The sequence below is a fragment of the Bacillus rossius genome, chromosome 7 (genome assembly GCF_032445375.1).
Source record: "Bacillus rossius redtenbacheri isolate Brsri chromosome 7, Brsri_v3, whole genome shotgun sequence".
Classification (NCBI taxonomy): domain Eukaryota; kingdom Metazoa; phylum Arthropoda; class Insecta; order Phasmatodea; family Bacillidae; genus Bacillus; species Bacillus rossius.
The window spans coordinates 64849713-64869174 of NC_086335.1; the positions used below are offsets into that span (position 1 = coordinate 64849713).

Below are 19462 nucleotides of genomic sequence, written 5' to 3' on the forward strand. Positions count from 1 at the left end.
TTTAACAGAAATCTTCATTATTTGTGACACAGTTACAGTATTCTATTTCTGATATGATTTTTTTTTTGCGAATCATTAAATTCGAACTATTTCTGTTGTTTTGAATTAAATATCTAAAACAGTCGTCGTTTGTTTAGTCTTTTAACATTCATAAATTTTGGCTAATTTCGAAAAAAAAAATTACATTTAACTGACATTTCTGTTCCTTTGTTGTGAAACAATTTACATCTGAAAGAGAAGAAAAATTGTTATGATGGGGTAAGAAATGCCTCGTGTTGATATAGTTTTGACTGGGACCTAGCAAACAGTTTGTTGTGAGGAGTTTTTTCGTATAAAGATGTTCGTTCACTGAACATAGGGGTTTGACTGTGTAAGTAGAATCGGCATTCGTAAATGTACGAATACATGCTTCAATTGACGGAGATCCGCGGGTGAATGGTCGCCGGTGTTGTCTGCGAACAGAGGGCGCAGCAAGCCCTGCCTGACGGCTCTCGACGACAATGGGCTGTCTGCTCCAGGCGCGGCGTCGGTCGGGAAAGCTGCTCGATGCGCTCCGACAATTAGCGGAGGGGTGGAGGTGATTAGCGCGCGGCTAATTAACCCGGCCAGAGTGCCGGCCGTCGGCGGCAGGGGGCGACTGCTCGTGACTGCGCCTTTTTGCGACCCTTGGAGCGGCCCGTCTCGCAGAGTCGACCATGGCCCACGAACATTGTTTGCCACAGTACAACTTCAGGATGGATTTAAATAGTAACAAACAGTAGCACGTAATTTTGACGTGATAACGTCTTATAAATCGATGAACGCCGGTTGCACGCACGAAAACATTGTCACGTTCCGCCTGAGCCGAGCGTGCAAGAACCGGCCAACCACCGTTGCGAGTAAATCTTCTATAATATCAAACAGGTTAAGGCGGGCCTTTTTAACTAATTGTTCGTGATTATATTTAAACGAATTATTTAAATTAAAATTTGCAAAAACTGTAAATAATATTTGAAAATTAAAAAAGTATGCAATTTTTCATCAATGTTTTCTTATGACGTTATCACGTAAAATTATCGTCCGTAAACTGACTTTACAGACAACCCCCTTTTTTTTACGAAATAATCTGATCGGTAATTAGACTGCAATTAGGTAAAGCTCGCTTTTGCGAGAGCTATGGCCGAGCCATTCAGGACGCGTTTGCTTCCGCACTGGATGGCTGTGATTGGTGTGCTGGCGCCTGAAATAAACCCAGCCAACCACGAAACACAGACAATTCTTACAAGGTTCTATCACACAACTGGTCTTGAAACCTTTCCACCAAAAAAAATGCCTGGTCGTAGTAAAAGGTGGTGTAAATTGTTTAGTAGACTGATGACTATAGCTCGCACCGAAATGAACAGGCAGTAAGACATTGCGATAACGTTGTGTTCCGTGTACGCAACCAATACTTCGTAACAATTTCCCCCCCACTATACAGGAAGGGATGACAAGCAATGTAGCTGCTATGTTGACATTTTTCGACATTTGAGGTCTCTGGTGTGCATGGCCATATCGTCAACGGTGTCTCTGAGGCAAATAGTACATTGTCAGTCGTTGCTCTTTATGCTCCGCGCGGTCGAGTCAAATTTTATGCGGGAATAATGATCACGGCGAGACATTCATCACCGCGCGTTATGGCGGCTTCGCACCGCTTCGGCACCGCACCAGCCAATAATATGAACCTGAAACTTTACTTGACTCTGTCGTAAAAGTTTTAGTTTCACGATGGCTGGTAAAATATACATCAGCGACACAGTTTATTCCCTCGTATTCAAACAGTGGAGAACCGCTCCAAATCGGTGGGTGCTCTCTGCAGACAAGTGTTAATTGACTCCACTGATGTCGCTTATGTCCAGCCAGTTATCTCAGTTACTGACTGCATTTCACTGTTTCAACGGTCATTCGTCTTCATTAGCAATGACGCTCACTTTCACCGGCGCACTGATGCACAGCGCCTGGTTATTACACCCAGTACTTGCTTCTGGTACATCAGTACAGCTTCATAGCTACTGAAATTAAATATCCTACGTTATAATTATTATATTCATAACCCTTAAACGGATTTGAATCTCAATGAAGTATCTACCAAAATTTGCTTTTGAAAATTTGTAAAAAAACCTTTTAGGAGTTGAAAAAGGAAGCAAAATTATTTCCCTTTCACACATTTTACCTCTTGCTTACTACTAACCGATATTACATTATTATACTTTCTAATAAATTTTATTGTATACTATTTTAACATTTGTTAAATTAATGCCAGTTTCTAATGTAGTACAGCTTAGAGTGTAGCTGTCTTACCTCATGTGTTGGTACAAAACCTCTTTAATACAAAGCTAGTTAATTTGCGTTGGCTCATTAGTATTCCATATTGTACATATATGGAAGTTTTCGAATAAATGCCTTTTAAATATTTTGTAAATGTTTAGGATTATTTTAACTGTTGTTATATTAAATGAGTTAATTCTTTTCTCGTCCCTTTGGTTTTGTAGGTGCAGCATGATTTGTGTTTATCGCGTGTCGGTTGATCAGCATAACGTGTGAAGCAACTGCATGTCTACAATGCTTGAGATAATAGGTACATAACAGAGAACAGAGAACGGAGAACAGAGAACAGAGAACACTGCTGCGGGTCTGAAGTGTGTCGTCGAGTGGCTGAAAAACAGCAGAAATCACGTGTTTCTTTTTAAGGAGTGGCACGATTATTGAGCTTGTGTTTACCGTGTCTTTGGTTGGTGGGTTCAAACAGGAAAAGTTTCCGTCACGTGGCCGAACTGAGAGGCTTTCCCAAATGTTATTGGATGGGGAAGGGAAATATATATATTTTTTTAATTACCAAATTTGTTGCTAACTGAACGTAATCTGATCGGCAAAACAGTCGATTTTGTTCCGCAAACAAATACTCGATTGAATTTTGTTATTTGTCGGTGCAGAAATTTTTTTTTTAAACAAAATGTATATTGCAGGCTTTCGCGGCCATTTTTCTGATAAACTCACTTTGCCAATGATAGGATAGCTTTCCCCTGAGTCAGTTGGAAGAGGCGCCTCGTGTTTGGCAGTCTGCATAGGTGTACGGAGCCTTACCACCTTCCAGCTGTGTATATGCGCCTGCTGCAATGCAGGGCGAGAACACGGTACACTCCAGTACTTCGGCGCGGCTCTGTCAAGAAGACAGTTTATTTCAAAACATAATGCTCGATTAATCACCATCCGTCTTGTAAACCAGTTTCCAAGAAATAATTTGTATTACTGCAAGAAAGATATTGTGTCTTTGTACAACACATGGCTATGATTATTTTGTTTTCATATATGAAATACGCTTTTCGAGAATTTATTACGAAAAATTTTGCGCAGAATTTTATAACTGGACTACCAAAATCAAATATTCAACAATTCGACTTTAATTTACTGTACCGTGTTTATTATGTGCGCAGTTCATACTGGAAAGCTATTCAGTGAACGGTTTACAAATAACTTTATAAGTATTGGAGGTACTGGGGCAACAAAAAAATAAACACCCGGGTAAGAATCTGGACACAGTATTACTGCGAACACTATTTCGTGTAAATGTACAAATTCTATACATATATGAAATTTAACACGAATATTCTGTTCCATTTGTAACAAAAAAGGGGGGTTGCCGGTAAAGTCGGTTTACGGACGATAATTTTACGTGATAACGTCATAAGAAAACATTGATGAAAAATTGCATACTTTTTAATTTTCAAATATTATTTACAGTTTTTGCAAATTTTAATAATTTGTTTGAATATAATCACGAACAATTAGTTTTAAAAAAGCCCGCCTTAACCTGTTTGATATCATAGAAGATTTTCTCGCGCGGTGGTTGGCCGGTTCTTGCACGCTCGGCTCAGGCGGAACGTGACAATTATTCGTGCGTGCAGCCGGAGTTCATCGATTTATAAGACGTTATCACGTCAAAAAAAAATTTAAGTAAACAGTTAACGACTATGAGGTTTCCCTTTGGCTTTGTGAACTTTGGTTCGCGCTATCCGCCGCAGAGGGCAGCACTGCCGCGGGCGCACCCAGAGGAACCGCGACTCTTGGTGTCGCGAACCCCGCCTTCACTGCCGCGTCACGCTCGCAAACCAGGTTATGCAGATGTAACTGTCTGTGAACTCGATTAGACCGGATTATTGACGCGACAACACCATACCCCTCCTGTTCCCTTCGCGAACTACAGCTGCTGCAGCCGTGCACTCCGGGCGCGAAGAGGCGGCAGTCGTTAACTGCATCAGGACCGCCCGCGTTAAGTGCTCCGTCATTCTATTCCCGTCTGCACTGACGTCATAACTTACACTTGACAAGTAGAGACGTGTAAAATTCGCGGAATCATCTCGCGATAGGATAGAGTCCAAATACTTTTGACATTATTTTGCTTCAGTGATTGGCCCACAGTTTATCTGAAGGACTCTGGGCCAATGAAAAAAAATTTTAACAGAAGAATTAGCGAATCACGATCATTCCAGTCAACAGGTGTTACGATTCGGTAACCAATAAGCAGATGTAATTTGCACGAGTGCATAGAGGATCATGGAGTTTATCATTTAGGGATTTGAAATCGCGAATTTTACAGGTCTCTATTAATAAGTGCAAGTGTGTACTAGTCGATGCGAAAGTGCGAAAACACTATCATGTGATTCCAGAGATTTTTTTTTATTTACTATAATTATTTGAGTGCCTACCAACAGTCAGAGCCTTTAACAGGTGGGCAGTTAACAAATAATACCAAAAAAAAATACAATAACATACACAAAACACAATATAACACAACAATAAAATGGGACAACACAAACATAAACACATGACAAAAGACACTTAAAAAACATAATAACTAAATATGTCAATTTTATATTAATTCATTATCAAGGAAATAACAATAATACATTATTTACATCAGAAATGATCTTAACTGCATAAAATTAAGAATTCAAATTGTCTTTCATTGAGATTTTTGCCCTTTTGAAAGGGTCTAAATATTTCAAAATATCATTACAATTATCAGTACACCGGTGATAGCTCATTTTTTATGTGATACGTTCGAAAAGGTCGCATTGTTCTGTGATTGAATGAAGGAACTCGAAGACCAATTTTGTTTAATATTTCAGTGCTGTGGTAAACATTTATAAAACAATTTATTACAAAAACAGTATGAAAAAAAAACATGGAAAGAAAATCCCAGTTACGAGGTTTAGTGAAGTGTTTTGAAATGTGTGCGTCCTCCATTTTGATATCACAGCTGCCAAACGAATGTACGGGAACCAACCTTTTACTCTTTTGAAAACACAAAAGTAGCCCTTCCTTTTAGTGCATTAGAGCCAGTAAAGGAACACCGCCTCGATTCCCGATCGAACGTAAAAATTGATTTATTTTTGCGTGTTGGTTGCGGTGCAGTGAAAAAAAAAGTCAAACATTTTCCCGAATCTTTAAAAAAATATATAATTGGTATACTTAGCCTCGTAGTTCGTTATTTTTCGTTGCCATGGTCGTTTTACTTAATTGCATCGCGTTACTTTTTAGTTGGCAAAAATTAATTTGTGCCCTTTATCTATCTATAATTTATAACATAATGGAACGGAAGTCGATGAACGGAAATGTATCACAAAGATGGCGGACTCACGCGATCAATTAAATAACCAAAATTGTGTCCTAATCCGAGCCTTATGAAAAAATTTTGAACCAAAATTTGAACTATAATTGCCGACAGAAGCGCCAAAAAAAAATTTATATCGTGACTCGGCGGATGGAGTTATAACTCTGTTATGTCCTAATTTGTCCTATTTCAATGCAGGAAGTTTCTAGTAGAAATTATTGCTCAGTCAGAGCTTCACAGAGAAAAAGGTTTTTTTGAATCAAACAAATATTTGTTTATATATGGCGAAACAAATATTTACTTGGTGGAACAAAATATTTTGTTAGCTTAACCAAACTCGGTAAGTAATAAAAATGATCTGTTACACCTAACCAAATATATATTTGAGTTGACAAATCATTTTGTTGGATCAACAGAATCTTTCCTACTACGAAATATTTGTTTTAATTAGCAAAATATATTTATTTCGCCATATACAAACAAATATTTTGTTTAGGCAAACAAACCTTTCTCTCGGTGGTGTATTTGAGTACGAAATGCCAATGAACTTATGTGTTACTGTAATCCATTGATAGACCCACACGCAGATGACGGAACATCTGTTCATCTCATCATTGGTGTATGATCTGTACGGTTCAGGAGGCGTTTCCCTTCGGAGTGTTGTCGCAACCAGGGGGGTGGGGGGGAGGGAGAGCGCAGTCCACCAAGGGACAGATTATCCCGACCTTACGGCCAGCATTCTCACGTTCCCCTTCCACATATGCGCCCCAATAGGGTAGGGTGGCAGTAGCTTTACAGTTCGCTTTTTTATAACATTCCAGAGATTTTAAGAAAAACAGAACGGATAGGGATCACTCCCTATTGTTTGATCGGGAGGGTGTTGGGGCTTCGGCAATGACCAGTGGCTGGGGCCACCAACCCAGCATAGTCGCCACCTCAGCTAACCAAACAGTTGGCTGTGTCCTATCAGTAGAGGCAGGCATTTTTCGCGAATAAATCTGAACTCCTATTAGACTGCTACAAGGTATACCCGCACCAGCGGTTTCTTCGTTGTAATTGGCGGCCGTCTGCGAGAGAAGTCGTTTCCTATTTTTGACTGAGCCACTCAGCACGCGTTTGCTTTCGCACTGAATTACTCTGACTGGTGTTGTATCAATCGACATGTACCTGAAAGAAATTCCCTAATCACGGAACACAGACGGCGCTACGGTGTTTTAACTTATAACTAGAGCCACGGAATTTTCGCGCATTCATTTAGTTGCAAACCTCCACACTGTCGCACTGTGTTCATGATTGGACCGCAGTTATCTGGACACGCCCCTCTACGACCGTGAGCCAACGATGTCCAGCTAGGAGAGAAGTAAGCGAATCAGGTAGTGCCAAATAACAAGGATAAAAATGTTCTCGCTAAGAAATAAACCAATGGGAAAGTAAACATGGTTCGAGCACACCTATAACTTTGAATTTTATCCTGAGGCCAGAGGAATCCGCGTAATTTCCGGGTCTCTACTTATAACTAGGGAAACCTGTATTTCGCGATTTCATTTCATGTCAAGGTATTTCACAAAACACTGTAGATTTTTCTATGAGTCATGGGATGGCAAATTGTGAGGGTGCAGCAGTACGGTGACCACATTCTCATTGGCCCCGTCAAGAGCGGGACGACACCTCTCGCCGACCTCAGCCAATAACCACAGGAGAAAAGCTACAGTATTTTGTGAAATACCTTGACACGAAATGTATTCGCGAAATACAGGTGTCCCTACTTATAACTAGAGACCGGAAAAATTCGCGAATTCATTTCGCGATAGGCTAAAATACAAATAGTTATACCTCAGTGCTGCCTCTGCTATTGGCTCACAACTCACCTGGATGACTGTGGGCCAATGAGAAACGCCCAACCAAAGCTTTATCGAATCACAGGCTGCTATGTTGGACGTCTCACAAGACAGCAGCCAATGAGTGGGTGACATTTGACCGAGTGTACGTAGAACTATGGAGTTCATCCTGCAGGTCATTGAATCCGCGAATTTTTCCGGTCCCTACTTATAACTAGTCTCGGAATCTTTTCGCGGAATATGCATGGCCCCACCCATGAGCACTGCCGGGACCCAGGGGCTGACGGCCTATGCCGGTGTTGCAGGGCCGCTGCAACCGCGAGAAGCCGCCCTGCAAGTACTTCCACCCGCCGCAGCACCTCAAGGACCAGCTGCTCATCAACGGCCGCAACCACCTCGCCTTGAAGAACGCCCTGATGCAGCAGATGGGGCTGACGCCTCCGGGCCAGGCGCTGCTGCCCGGCCAGGTGCCCGCGGTGGTGAGTCGCGCCCCACCCCTCTGCCCCCCTCTGCCGCCCCCTGCCGCCCCCCTGCTTGCACACACACACACCACACCGCCCCCCGACGTGCAGCTGAAACATAACTGTGTGTTGGTATTAACTCGAGCTTTTGTCGGGTGACGATGAGTAGTGATGTTGGTAGCGTGTGCCGGAGCTGTTCCCGGGAGCAACGTGTCGCGGTGGCGATGACTAGAGCCACGGAAATTTCGCGGATTCATTCAGTCGCCAGCTAGAATGCAAACCTCCACACAGTCGCACTGTGTTCGTGATTGGACCGCAGTTTTCTGGACACGCCCCTCTACGACCGTGAGCCAACGATGTCCAGCTAGGAGAGAATAAGCGAATCAGGTAGTGCCAAATAACAAGGATAAAAATGTTCTCGCTAAGAAATAAACCAATGGGAAATTCAACATGGGTCGAGCACACCTATAACTTTGAATTCTATCCTGAGGCCAGAGGAATCCGCGAAATTTCCGGGACTCTAGTGATGACATGCTTCAGGTGTTGTTCCTGCCCGCTGGTGACTCAACCCCGCCGTGTGTTCGGCTGCCGAACTCGCGTTAACGATAGAAACACTCGCAATCAGCAGAGACCGGAAAAATTCGCGGGTTCATTTCGTGATAGTCTAAAAAAATTCAAACATGTGAACAATTTTGCTGGTTCTGCTCGCAGGTTAACTGGAGCTCTCTGGGCAAATGACAGACTATCGACCAAAGAAGCCTCGAATCACAAGCTTACCCAGTGGAGACGCCTCACAAGTTAGCACCCGATGAACACGCGTGTTTGCTTGAGAAATGCAGAGGGTTAATGGAGGCTATCCTAGAGGTCGTTGAATCCGCGAATTTTTCAGGTCTCTAGCAATTAGTTGCAGTATAAACCTTGGTTCATGACGTTCGCAGGCTTCCACGGCCATTGTCTGAAGTAGCTTGGCTACTGGGTTGTAGCCGTGTCCTTGGGCGAATAATTCACCCGACGTTTCGGTCGACATTGTAGTCGCCATCATCAGGGAGCAGTTACCTACTGTATTTATTTTTACTTTTCTGTAGTTACAATTTTATTTCATCTTAATGATCCTAATTTTTTTCACAACAACACTTGTATAGGTTTTCAAGTCAGATAATTTCATATTTATGAAGGAAAATTATTTGCTAACACTGCAGTTCAGATTTAAATGTGCCATTTAAACGATTTTTTTTCGCCGAAGTTTCAAGTTTTCCCTGACCACTTACAAATTGCCTTGATTGTCCATAATTTCCATACCTTTAGCAAACTGTATAGGGAATCTGTGTTTTTTTTTTTTTTTTTTTAGTTCAAGCAGGTTTACATTCTACTTGAAACGTGTCATTATTATTATTTTTTTTTTCATTAGCTGCCGTCAATGGGAATTCGGCCATTCGCGTGAAACTTTCATTAGGCCGTCCTTTATAACTTTTTTTTTAGTGAGATAAAGTAAAATCAAAAGTTTGTAGTAGCCGACTCGTATAGGGAGATCGTTTACAAGAGAGAGCGTACAACACTCTTCCGAATTTTTGGAATTGATAGTTAAACATGCACGGTTCGCAAACGTTTTGCACTTTGAATTTTTTTTTTTTGACGTGACAACGTCTAATAAATAGATGAACGCCGGCTGCACGCACGAAAAAGAGTCCCGTTACGCACATTGTCCGGTTACGCCGTGTCCCGTTACGCTCATTGTACGCTTGCGCCGCATCTATCTCTCTTCCACTCGATTGGAACAACCATCGATTTGACTTTTTCGAGGCACATTAAACTTGCAACACTCCCATTCGTTTCCTACTTTTCCTATCATCGTCCTATCCTTAAACAGAATAACACAGATTGGAAGAAGTTAAATAGCAAACATGTATAAAAGTTATAGTTAATATAATCTCTTCGTTACAGTAATAAACATATTTGAATTGATGAGTGCAAATAAAAAGTAAATTTATCAATTGAATTGTAGATTCCATTTCACTCCTTCTTTGTATCCATACAAAATAGTGATAATTCAATAAAAAATTATTCAATTTTTTTTCATAAAAGTATGCAATAATTTCATCAATGTTTTGTTATGACGTTGTCACGTTAAACTATCGTCCGTAAACCGACTTTTTTTTTCTAAGTGCAAGAGCCCCTAGATGCCGGATGTGCAGATTGCCGCGCGGAAAGCATGTTCACGTCTACGAGCAGGGAGGTAACGAGCGAGCTGCGAAGGCCTCCACCACACGTTGCTCCCGGCGAATGTAAAGTAGAGTCCCGCCGAGCAGACACCAGCTAGCTCTAGCTGTCTGCTCGGTTACGACCGCGTCGCATGCCACACCCGGGTCCTGCGGTCTGCTTCAACACGGATAGTCCCCCCCCCCTTACCCCTCCAAGCACCACGTGTCACTCACCCCCCCCCCCCTCCCCCTCCACCACCTGGAATGCCGTAGTTGTAATTGTTTTGTTTGTGTTGCACCACACAGTGTCTGGACAGATAACCTTTTTATGCTACGTTCTCTTTTCTTTTGTTTGTCGAGGTTGACGGGCAGTTGGAGTATGCTACCCCTCTGATGCTTGGCCAACATATCATGGTAACTTGGTTTGGCTTTTGTAACACATGTTTTTTTTTTTTTTTACGTTGTGCTTTCATGTTCTTTCTCTCACACTTACTGTGTTTTTTTTTTCTTTCTTTAACTGTTTCACTTATCTGCAGTATTATTTTTTTTTGTTATATTTAGTTTAGTTTAGTTTAGATTTCTTTAGTCGCTTTATAGTTTTCTATTAAGGTACGTAAAATAGTTTCTTCGTGCCACTTAAGACACTGTCAACCAGTTGTGATTGTATCATAATAACTTGTTGGTATTTTCTTGTGTGTTTGATTAAGAAACGGAGTGACAGATACGTTGTTCTTCAAAGTGCCTATCTCTCCAGAGGCCTATCTTTTATTAAAGACTCGAAACGATTTGCATAGTATAATTAGTTTGGGTCTTAAGGCAGAAAACGTTGAGAATTCAGAAACTTATTGACTGTAGGCAACGGATTTGCTTTAACCAAGACATATTGATCCCTACTATATTTAATGCAAATATTTGTCATATTTTTTACTGTGTTTAAATATCCCATTTTTATCACGGTGACTCATAACTAATCAGTTCCAAAACTTTCATAGTTGACAGCATTTATTTAACTGTTTTTTTTTGTTGTTACCAACGAATAAATTAATTTGTAATTGGAATTAATTAAATATTTTTTGTAAAACTTATTTATTAATTAAAAACAAATATTAATAAATCTGTCGTTTTAGCACACTTACAAGTGTGGTAGACAATAATAGGTCGCATTTTTGCTGACAATCAGCCACTTTTTCTCGAAATACTATACTATAAAAAATGAATGTTTGAGGTTTCAGGTGCAATTAAAAAAATTTTTAAACTACAATAATTTATTAGCAGTTTTAACGTTCGATGTTTTGGCAAATTATAGTCTAAAGTATTTTAGTAGGTGGCATGTGTGGAAAGGTAAAGATAGTTTATAATGGTAAGTACGGCTTCAGTAGCGATTACAGTAACACAAACGAAATGATTTCGATCAAAAAAAATTACCGGGCTTTCGTAGCTGCATTTCCTGCCGAGCCATACGATGATATGAAATTCAAAATGCGTGCAGCATATTGTCTTTAAAAAAAATTAAAGTATCTATACTGGGAGGTAATACCACTGTACAGGCGCATGTTCCCAAATTAAGTATACATTTTGTAAAATTTTGTAAAAAAAAAAAAAATTGCAAATGACACGTTGAATGGCCCAATATGTTTTCCACGAACTTTTATTTTTTCTTTAAACCTCTATTAGAAGAAGTACAATCTTATTGCATTATCAAACAATATTAGTATTCCGTGCTATGCGTTTTCATAGTTCTTGCGAGTGGTAAGCTGAAGGTTGCAGGTTCGATTCCCAGCCGGGGGTAGGAGGTTTTCAACTCGAGAAACGTGGTTTCCAGAGTACAGTACAGCCAGTCGTGCTGTTTACTCTTTTGCACACAGCGAAATGCAGTAAAAACAAATTGCAGAATCTCGACAGGTTCACCGCTGTTTCCTGCAGAGCTTCATTGCCTAAATATGTCAAGCTTAGCATTGAGCGAAGGACGTCATCGTAAACGTTAACTATTCACAGGGCCGGATTTAGGGGAGGGCAACCGGGGCGAAAGCCCCGGGGCCTCCACAAACGGAGGGCCCCCACAAATCCTTTGATATTCTTTTTTCGCTGTTTTACCTTTACCTACAGTACTTTGTACATACATGATTATATTATTGTTAAATATTAACAGAAATATTCATTAACACTAAAATTTAATTTCATATAATTCTTGTCTCCGATTATATTTATGTATTTTTTTTTAAATACTAAGAAAATCTACTTGATTTCACAATAAATTATTTATTGGAAAACTCGACTGAAAAAAAAAGTTCATTTTATTTGTAAAATAATTTGGGGCCAGGGGACCTCCGCTCCTCTGTTGCCCCGAGGCCTCCAGACCTCTAAATCCGGCCCTGACTATTCAATCGATTCAACACTCGTCATCTTTTACCGTAAAGCGTCGTCGTGCTTCTTCATCGTGTATCATCTCACTAACTGATCAAGTACCTACCGGCTGCGAACGTGGAACCATCTAGTACTAATAGCTTTCCCCGTCGGGACGACTAAATTTTTAGCGTGTTGACTTGAGTCTCGGACCAGAAAGTGCCGCTGGAAAGGTCGCCGTAAGGTCATGCTTCGGAGAGGCTGACATTTCCGCGAGTTAACTCGGTTACACTCTTGGCCGCCGAGTTGTTCGGCACACACAGGCCTAGTGTTCACTGGCCAACAACTTGGCTCGCCACCATCCGCCAGCTAACTTGCCAAGCGCCAGCACTGCCCTTCTGGTGCATTTCCACGGCAATGTTCTCATCTTAAAACCCGACTCCAAAGTAATACCTATTAGAAACAAATATGTTTACCTAAGATAGAAATATATTCATTGTTGCTGGCAGTAATGTTATTTCATACACACAACGTCTAATATACTGAGTATTTTTTTCAAAAGAGCCCAAATGTCTTTTCAAAAATTACGAAAGTTTTGGAATAATGAACTATAGATATATATTTAAAAAAAACGCTAATTGAAACAAAACTTTAAATGCCAATTATATTTGGGTTTGTTCAGTGTGTTTTTTTGTGACAGTCCAATTTGTTACGTTAGGCACGGAGAGCGCCGGCTGTGCCTTGATTATATGTTTCTTGCTCGTAACTGTTTGCAAACTGGTTGCGTGTGCCTTTCCGACAAAGTCGCCTGGGATATGTTGCTCCCCGCAACCCCCAGGCCTGTCACCATCAGCCCCTTAATTGCCTTTCAGGCTGCGTCCAGCGCGCGCCAACCAGACGGTCTCATGACACTAGTCACGTGGTACACGAGCCACGCCTTATGAGCACTCGCTAGGTTCTACATTTTGTAGGATCAGACATGTATCGGGCATAGAATAGGCAGATTAAGATTGCAGGTGGAAATAATTATTACAAGGCTTATTATTTATAGAATACGTTCTTTAGGCACCCCTGTACTTCCCCAGAAAAAGTCCCATTCAATCCTGCATTTTGAATAAACTTCCACAATTTTAGATTGAAAAAAAAATGCCTTACATCAGCAATGGACAATCATATGGACGTGATGTTCGTGTCAAACTTTTGTGTTTTGGAAAAAAAACTCATTACCACACCAAAATGTCTAAAATAATAATTTAGGTCTAATATAATTTTAATAACATAAAAAATACAAAAACAGCATTTCTTTATTATAGAATTGTATTATTGGTTTGGTAACTTATAACTGGATGGAATACATTTTAAAATTTAAAATTAACATGTATAATTAAACAAGTAGTTTTTGATGGCCCTGACAAATTTTCGTCTTTCATTATACTCATCTCCGTTTTGCATAATCTTCTCTGGTTTAGTCGCTGGTGTGTTTGGCTTCTACGATCCTCGGTATCGCAGTTGCCTTCCATATCGTATATTCATCCTCGGAATCTGAAATATTCTGATTGAAGCAGTTACTCCCCCCCCCCCCTTCCCCGCACACAGTGGTGGTGCATGTCAGCCCACTTGGATTGCACTCGCAGTTTCGTGAGCATTCTCTTTCGCACCCACAACGTGAGAGATGCAGTAGGTGGTCTGTCGCCGGTGGTAAAGTGGTTGTCACAGGATTAAAGTGCACCTTTTCGATGGTATTGTTCCAATGTTTAGCCTGAAAAATACGTTACCTTTCCACGCCTGGACTTGGTTAAATACTCGTAGACCAGTGTTTTTCAATCTGTGGGTCGCGACCCCGAGGGGGGTCGCGAGGCCTTACTCGGGGGGTCGCCGGCTGAAGCTGATAATGCTGACTCGTTAACACTGGATGCCTGAACATAAACCAGACAATATAAAAGTGAATAGTCAATAAAAAATAAGTACGCGGAACCTTTGCACACCAAAATGAAGTACAATAAAAAGTTGTATGCAAACAACAAAGAAATAAACATCATAAAACATCAACAGTAAAAACAGCAACAGAATAGACTCGACTTGAACTTATCGCTAGCGTTTTGAGAGTCTTAACAACACTTTGTAGAGACTAGGGAAACACTTTTTTATTACCTGAATCATAGTATTTTGCTGCTGACTAAGAGCTTTCAACTTTCGTTCAAAGAAATCCAACGGCTTATCAGCTTCTTTTTTATGCTTGGTTGTGAGATGCCGCATTTAAGCTTTGACGGTTTCATACTCTCACGTGATAAAACATCGCCGCAAATTACACATTGAGGTTTATTATTTATGACTGTGAACCCGTATTTCAAATAACTGTCATCGTAATGTCTATTTTTTTTTTTTTTTTTTTTTTTTTGGGTTTGTTTCACCACCACCGCTATTGACACTCGTACCAGATGTTGAAGGCTGCGATCTTTTGAGAAACTTATCCATTTTACAAACGCGCCGAGCAAGTGAAAAACAAAAGCATGACGTCCGTACTCATCGGTGACTACGCTTAACTGGGTGAGATGAGAGTTGAAACAAAAGAACATTGCGGGCGGCGGCGGGTGGCGCGCGCGGGTCGCTTCCTGTCGCCGCAACGACAATGCGGCGTGGCAACGTGGCCGTCGCCGACGCAGTTTGGCCCGCGCGAGTTGGCGTCCAAGTTAAGTCGCACGTAGCCTTACCAACTTACCTTGTACTTACTTTCAAAACTCTCGCGGCTTCCTGCAGAGTGTATATCCGAATAATAGATAATTGTACCAAAATAGAAAATACCATTAACGTAGTCTTTTAATTAAATAATTTCTTTGTCTTTCTGTGACACAAGGGGGTCGCCGGAATTTTTCAACTTGTAAAGGGGTCGCGAAATCAAAAAGATTGAAAAACACTGTCGTAGACCATATGCTGGCGGGCAGCAGATGAAGTACGATGAAGGCTCACAAGATACTGAACATATTTCTCGTATCTGGTTTTGTCAAGTCCCTCTTAATGTTTAACTCCGTACAAATTGTCGGTGACACTCTCTCCTACAGCTGCGAAACAATCCTTTGACACGTTGGGGTTGTTGAGTATTTCTACAACTTTCTGCAGTTTATGGTCATTTGGTAGCTTGTTTAAGCCTGACATTGGACCTCTTCTGTTTTGAAAGGCAAACTCATTACTGTAATAAAAAGTCTAAAAAAATAGCACCTTCCTATGATTGTTCATTGCTGAGTTATGGCAATTTTTTTTGACAATTTAAGGTTTTTTCCTGTGGAAGATTTTTGGGATTTTTCTGGGGAAGTACAGGGGGACCTAAATATTATATTTCAGAAGGAATTAGCTTTCTAATAATAATTTCCTTTTTTGAGCGAATTTAAGTCTAAATTTAAATTGCCTATACTAATAACATCAAGTATACATTTGTTGATAGCTTGTTGAACTAAATAACTATGTTACTCAGTAAGTGCAAATACTGATGAAGTTTGCTATACCATTAACCTCTTTGTTAATTAATGCGTTCCCTGTGTCTTTAAACAAAATATTTCTCAATTTATTGTAACATAACGAATTTCCTTAATCCCATTTCAAATCTTTATTACATCTACCTCACTGCCTTTTAAAACCTGTTGCGTACTGCTATTTTTTTTATATTGTACAGTCACCATCCTTATTTGCTTCTATTCTTCGTCACGCTAAGTTTCCTTTTGCTTTCTTTTTCCTGTAGTCGAATATGTATTTCGTTGCCTGTACAGATATTTTTTTTTTTTTACGATTCTTGTAGTTTATGTTTTTTCCTCTAGTTTCTCCCATTCGTACAGAACTAGTGGTTAGCTATGTTTATGGACAAAAATTACCACTCTTTAGCAGTAATTAATTTGCTCTTTCAACTAGTCTGCATCACCTTAATTTCAGTTTTGCCTCTCGGTTGTACTTTCTTTGAATTCGTAAACGTCTTCCGAAATTTGCATAAATGATAACGCCATCACATCTGTCTGTAGATTGGACGCAGTTACAGGCAGTATTTAACGTACACCGTACGGGTATAATTTATAATTTGGGCCAGCGCTGTCGCTTTCATAGTTCGTCGATTCTGTGCGATGGTTGCAAGACTAGAAGTCATCTGACGTTAGTTAAATACGAAAGGGGTATGCTCGCGTACAGTGGGCTATGCGCACATTTTTAAGCGCCAAATGCAACATTTGCGTATCCATCGACTCTTTCAGCTGTAGGCTGTGAACACATGCAGCCTTGCCGCGCATGCGCGAGAATGTAAGATTGGCCAGAGCCAAAATGCCCTAGGGTGGTCTCCGCTAAGCCCGTGTGTGTAAACGGAACAACTTACGGCATAATGTGCATCGTGGAGATTAATCAACACATCTTAACTTTATTTTGTTGAGTGGTTGAATAGTTTAATACAGGCCAGACATTTGTGAACATACATTTAAAGAAAACAGTGTTTCTGAATAAATCCAAAATATTCACATAATAATATTCACTATTAGCTTGTGGTTAACTGATAACATGGGACCATATGCTTTATTATTAATATTTTTCACAAATAATGATTTGCCTGTATTACATACTTAAACTGGTTCTTCTTGCATATGGACTAACCACGAACAGAATATCTTAAGCCAGGAGATTGTTAGCCAAAATTGTCCTTCAACAGTAACTTCATAATACAGCTAACCTTTTAACTTTCACTATAACATGCCTAAAACATCAACTGAGTTATTGAAAATGCTGTAATGTTTCAGTTGGTATATAATTTTGAGATGAAGTAAAGGTACATAAATTTACAGCAGTTTTGTTTTTAATAATTTTGAAATAATATTTTAGTGCAGTAAGTATAATTTAGAGGTAAATGCTGGCCTGGCGTAAGATTTCTTGTGTTTATCCAGCGTGTGAGACTTCTTATGCTTTATAGCTCAGTGCCCCGTTTGGAAGGAGTGGTGGGCAAAATTGCATGAAAAAGTTATTTAGCTCTGGAATTTGGTATATTTAAATTGTTGCAAGTGGGATATAATATTATTTTATTTTAAAATTACATGATTTGTCACATTCATTTCCATATTATATAATGATCTAACATTTTCTGTTTCTGTTTTCAATGGCTGAGAACATTCCACTCAAAACTTTAAAAAATGTTCTGTATAGGTACCCATATAACTTCTTGGAATTTTTAATTTGAACATTTCCAATCTGAAAACAAAAGTTTTGTATCGTAGCCATATAAATTGGTCGATTAATACAGATGTGTATTAATGTATGGAACTTGTCAAATCAAACACTTATTAAAAACACACAAAGCTTCCAGTTTTTTCAACACTGTATATAAAATTAAATAGTTTGTAACAATTTTTATTAGATTTTCAAACAGCAGAGAATATCATTTATATCAATGTATTTTCTATGTTTAATTGCAAATACTCTCGAATTATAACACTCGCAGAGTACAAAATCTGTTCATAAACACAAAACTTGAGCAAAATATTAAAAAAATTAGACAAAATAGAAAAAAAAACTTTATTTTAAACAAGTGGTACAAAAAAACCTCTTTAAAACTTATTTGGTAAGAATTGTTATAGGTATCTTATGGATATGAGTAATGTTATTTTCTGAGTTTATACATAATGTTTTGTGTTTCTGTTTAGCTTTTGTGAATTGGAGGACTTATTTTTAAAAAACATTACATCAGATTGTACAATGCTGTACAAAATTGTCTCATTTCAATATCTGGTAGAAGAAGCAAGCCCCCCAAAAAATAGGTCAAACGTTACATGTTAATACTTAGTTGGATTGCCAGTGTTATGAAAACTGGGAGCTTCCTTTGGACAAAGTGCTGTGCTGTGCTGTGTACACCTGGGGCGAGGGGAGAGAGGCAAGCGCCAGGCCGGCAGTGGTAGCCGAGCGGGGTCAGTAGCGGACGGTGTGCTGTGTGCCTGGCAGGCCACCAACCCCTACCTGGCCGGGATGCCGCAGGTGGGTAGCACTTTCAGCCCGTACTTCACGGCTGGGCCCGTCATGCCCACCATCCTGGGCCCTGACCCCGCCTCCGTCGCGTCCCCCCTCAGCGTAGTGCCGCAGACCGTGGTGGCGCAGCAGAAGATGCCTCGCTCCGACAGGCTAGAGGTACGTGCTCTCGCCCCCCACAATCATCCTCCCATCTCATCACACCACACACTTACGTTCAACACCGTTTTGTTCTTGTTGTTTTCAATTTTTATTGGTTTCTTTCAGTGTGCTTTGTTTTCCTGTAGAATTTAATAAGTTTTGTTAGTAGACATGGCATTTAGTTGGATCTTTAATGCTTTCCTAATTCGTTACTTACTGTGATAATGAATGCTCATGTATTGTTGTTCTTCAAATGCTGTCTTTTTTTAACATATATGTTTTTTTTATTCACATTTTGTTTCTAGCTCTGGTATTGCTGATTTTAAGTTGGTACGTAGAAGAATGCAGCACCTCTTCAGTTCCTTCTGCAATATTTTCATTACTTGTGCATAATTTTTTTTCCAGCCTTTATTGATACTTGAATTTAGTTTTATTTGTATCTGTTTGATGATTGCATGATTATGTTTTTATTAATCTTTGATCTTTTTTTACTTAGAAAACATGTTTTACCGAAGATATCACTAAAAATCTACATTTTGAAAAATAACAGTCTTACATAACAAGTTTTAATTGCGACATCCAGATCTCCTGACCAGGTACTTTTAATTGGCTAACAGCAAGATACTGCGCATTGTAACCATACTACCAAGCTCGCATGTCAAGACTCGGCCACTTTGATAAGGTGGTAGCAAGTGCCATGGCCAATGTATTGTAGTTTGTAGCTAAAACTTTTCACTTTCTACCATCGCTCTGTCTTTCCACTGGTTCTTTGCTGTTTGCACTTGTCTGCTTTACCCTCCTGTTTTCCATTTGTACGTACTAAACGTTAGTGTTTGTCTGTCCTGTGTGTTCTAACGTGCTAGTAGT

The 19462-nt window shown here is 39.9% G+C and overlaps 1 protein-coding gene across 9 annotated transcripts in view; it reads left to right on the forward strand.

Moving 5' to 3' along the window:
• Positions 1-19462, forward strand: part of LOC134534215 (protein muscleblind) — a 245119-nt gene that overhangs the window by 206680 nt on the left and 18977 nt on the right. For 6 of the 9 annotated variants that reach the window (XM_063372475.1, XM_063372472.1, XM_063372478.1 and 3 more), the window contains exons 3-5: positions 7776-7949; positions 10490-10543; positions 18431-18613. In XM_063372475.1, coding sequence (XP_063228545.1) covers positions 7776-7949; positions 10490-10543; positions 18431-18613 — 411 coding nt within the window. The remainder of the gene's footprint in view (positions 1-7775; positions 7950-10489; positions 10544-18430; positions 18614-19462) is intronic. The other 3 variants (XM_063372476.1, XM_063372480.1, XM_063372481.1) reach the window with 1 other exon arrangement.